At 39.5% G+C, this 3,735-nt stretch overlaps 1 protein-coding gene across 1 annotated transcript; it reads left to right on the forward strand.

Annotated features, from left to right (window-relative positions):
• Window positions 1–507: 507 nt before the first annotated feature.
• Window positions 508–2,931, forward strand: LOC113231456. The gene is made up of 2 exons (XM_026465782.1): window positions 508–969; window positions 2,232–2,931. Exons 1-2 carry the CDS (start codon window positions 649–651, stop codon window positions 2,784–2,786), a joined length of 876 nt encoding a protein of 291 aa, XP_026321567.1. The 5' UTR covers window positions 508–648; the 3' UTR covers window positions 2,787–2,931.
• The last annotated feature ends 804 nt before the right edge of the window (window positions 2,932–3,735 follow it).

Raw genomic sequence — 3,735 nt, forward strand, 5'->3', positions numbered from 1 at the left:
GCTCTTTGTCGCTAAACCACTAATTGTTTCGGGTAAAATAATAATTTTGTTTACGAACAATAATATTGTTGCAAAGAGGATATTTTATTCCGCGTTTAGGTTTGTAAGAGCCATCAATTAGGTAGGTTTAGACTTAAAATACTTCATAGGTGATATGAACTTACTTACTGATGGTGACAATTGGGCTTGTCAAATAGGTAAGGCATTGCGATATCTACCTATTAAAATGTAAGCAGGTATTATACCGGGATGAAAATTATAATTAAGTACTTAGATGTATCGTTTTTTACTTCTCTTATGAATTCGTTATGCTTAAGACGTACCTATAGTAATAAACAACAATCAAGTAACGTCGACTGCACTCGAGCAATCCAAGTCAAGGTCGGAACAATAACGTGCAACTCGACGCCGCCGGCCGGCCATCGCCGCTCGCCGCGAACGAGACGCGGGCGCGACCGAGCGAGCGCGAACCCACCCGAGCGGGCTTGAATCTAACATCGACCGCCCCCCTCCCTCAGTCGATTCGCGCCGCGCAACAGCGAACACGTACCGAATTCACGTTCGCGCCACTAATTTCTGATTAAGAATTCCTTTTGTCCTTTGTTTGGTGTTCTATTTTTGTTTGGCAATCAATCGATACATTAAACAATGGGTGAACTAGAGTGGACGAACGAATTGGCGATTCGTCTCATTCAAGAATATGAGAAACGCCCCGAACTGTGGGACACGACCCACGAGATGTACAGAGTTCAAACATTGAAGTACGAGACGTGGTCGGAGCTGGCGCGGATGTTCGACTGCGACATTGCGGACTTGCGCAAGAAGCTGAACTCGTTGTTCGCGTCGCACCGCCGCGAGAAGGCGAAGGTTCGCGCCGGCGGGCGATCCACGTGGTTCCTGTATCCGTACATGAGTTTCTTACCCTCGCATATCGGGAATGACAGTGGAGAGGCTGTTGTTTACATTTCGGTAATTGCTTCTCATTTACATTCAATTCGGTGTCAGCTTATTCACAATGATATTATATTTTATTCGTTGTGAATCAAATACCTACACCCATTACATAACATATGTGAAGTAGGTGCCTATAATCCAACAACTCGTTTCCTGATTAGCCGTTCGGCAGCAGCTGCGCAACTTACATCCTAACATCCACAACAATTCGCATAACGCTCAAAGGAAGCTTAAAAACAGGAAATGCAAAGCGGAATAACAAACTATAAATAATTCCTACGCCACAAACTTAAATGCAGTTAATAACAATCGATTTCTCACATAGAAACACGATGAATGGGTTTTCGCAGATACCTTTACTTCCATCCATATGGTATATTAGGCTCGTCTAGGCGTTGGGTATGAATATGGAACTTTAGGCGCAGCGCAAACGTGTCTAGTGTTGGATACAAGCAACCGGCAACTAGAAACGAATATTCTATTGTCATACATTTGCGGTTGCCGCAACCGGCGATTGTGTCGATTTCACATCAATTGTATGGAAATGGAATATTCGTTTCTTTCTTTCGTGCTTGTATCCAACGCAAGACACGCGTTTGCGCGGCGCCTTAGACGACCGACGACCGTCGTCGCAAGCAAAGTTTCCTCAGATATTAATCTTACTGAAATACCGTAAGTCAAAAGCAATGATGTAGCTATTGAAATAAATTTTATTATGGTTGTTTGCGGTTATTAATTTCATTTTATTAGGTCAAATGATTACGACAGGAAAATGTATTATTCGAGCCAAGTTAATTTAATTGCGCCTTGTATTAATTCGCTGTAGGTTATTAAGTTATTGTTTAACATGATATAATTATTGATTGGAGAGATACGTGAAATTGTGCAAAAAAATTTCCTCTGCCTAAACCGCAAACGTCAAATCTGATGGTGTGACGTCCTTTCTGTTAAGTAGAGGGTCGTCGGTTCAAATCCGGGCTTGCACCTCGTGAGTTGTTCGGAATTTATGTGCAAAACTTAATTTGAATTTTACTATAAGATTTTCTTTGAAGGAAAACATCGTGAGGAAACGCAGCACACACGTCTGCGAAGTAAGTTAATGATGTGTGTGAAGTTGTCAATCCCCATTGTGCCCGCGTGGGAACCTGCAGCCCTGGCTCTCTTATTGTGAAAGGAGGCCTGTGCCCAGCGGTGGGACTATATGTATATATAGGCTAAATATTGTTGTTATTTATTATGCCTAGACCGCTTTCTAAATAGACCTATTTACTTTTCAGCCTCAACCGAAGGTCCGTCCGCCCGTCAAAGAACGTGCTCCACCGTCCTCCTCGGACAACGACGAAGACAACGAACATGACCTCATGGAGAACAATAGCAACGATGAAGACCTCAACTCTGTTCAGGAAGTCCTCATCAAGCAAGAACCTATCCACGTACATTATAAACAAAGGGCCAGAGCTCCCGCTAAAACCCACAAACCCCGAATTACTAGGCCTTTAAAAAGAAGAGTCGTCAAAGAACATCACAGCTCTAGTTCTAGTAGTTTTGTCAGCAACGTTCTGGATAGTAGACTAGCGGAGGCGGTTAAGTTGTTAAGAAGGTCAGAAATGACCAGGAAAATGGATGAATGTGATAGTTTCGCGAAATACATTGCCGATTCATTGAGAAAACACGACGATAGAACACAGTCAATGATAAAGCAGGCGATCAACAATATCCTGTTCGAACAGGAAATGAAGAAGTATAGCTCTAATCAGCAATATGCTGTGGTTTTGGCTGGAATTGATGAGAATCCCTTGATATTGAGCGATCAGGATGTCACTGAGAAATAACTTTCTCTGAATAATTTGCTTTTGGCATTCTTGGAGAAAATGATTGATGGAACTGCGGGGAAAGATTTTCTCCCGCGGCCATAATTTATGAAGATAGAAAATTTGTTCGGTGATTTAAACAATCGAACTTCCTACTTAAAATCGGGACAAGAGTATTTCTACGGTCAAAGGGAATTTTCGAAAGACTATTACGATAACTTGGTGTTTAATTTAAAATTAATTTTAAACCGAAACACCAAAGTTTTGGTTTGAAGTTTACGTGCATACATCGTGGGACATTTCAAGCTTAATGTCTGTAAAGGTAGTCTTCTCAGAAAAGATACAGTTGGACAAAAAAATTAAGGATTATTAATATAATTCAACGGTCCCACCGAATAAACGTGTAAAGGAAAAACTGCAACTGTACAGGAGCGATTAAAAACTTAAAAAATAGTATCACTCAGTGGTGATTGGATATACTTAAATACAATGTATGACCAAATTAAAGTTAAAAAACATTATATCCATGATTAAAATATGAAGTACGAAAATATTAATAGTTTATCAGAAATGAATACAAATCCTTTTAAATTTGTATTCTTGTGAAAGTTACATAGGCGGCTGTTCGCTTGTAGTGTTTGCTCTATTATTCGTGGGAAAAGTCATATATATTTACTTTAAAATGTAACATAATATTACTCTGTTTTATTGGACATTAAAATTTGTCTATGCGAATATTGTATAATTACATGGTTATTCTAGTAATTAGTCATACATTTTAAAAGCGCAAAAATGCATTACAATTTTAAAGATTCTCACGAACAATATTACGAAGCTGGTTAGTTATAAACATGCAAGAATATAGGTTATACGTAGTGTGCAAAATACATACTAGCAATAGGCATTCGTGAAGGATTGTTGATTTTATTTTCCGTAGAATAAACATTGGAGTACCGATTCACTATAAAAT

Source organism: Hyposmocoma kahamanoa, unplaced genomic scaffold, assembly GCF_003589595.1.
Source record: "Hyposmocoma kahamanoa isolate Upper Pololo Valley unplaced genomic scaffold, ASM358959v1 65, whole genome shotgun sequence".
Lineage (NCBI taxonomy): Eukaryota > Metazoa > Arthropoda > Insecta > Lepidoptera > Cosmopterigidae > Hyposmocoma > Hyposmocoma kahamanoa.

Coding starts and splice junctions, on each gene's coding strand:
- LOC113231456 (XM_026465782.1), top strand. CDS start 649: ATGGGTGAACTAGAGTGGACGAACGAATTGGCGATTCGTCTCATTCAA. Junction 970..2,231: donor AGGCTGTTGTTTACATTTCG/GTAATTGCTTCT, acceptor TTTACTTTTCAG/CCTCAACCGAAGGTCCGTCC.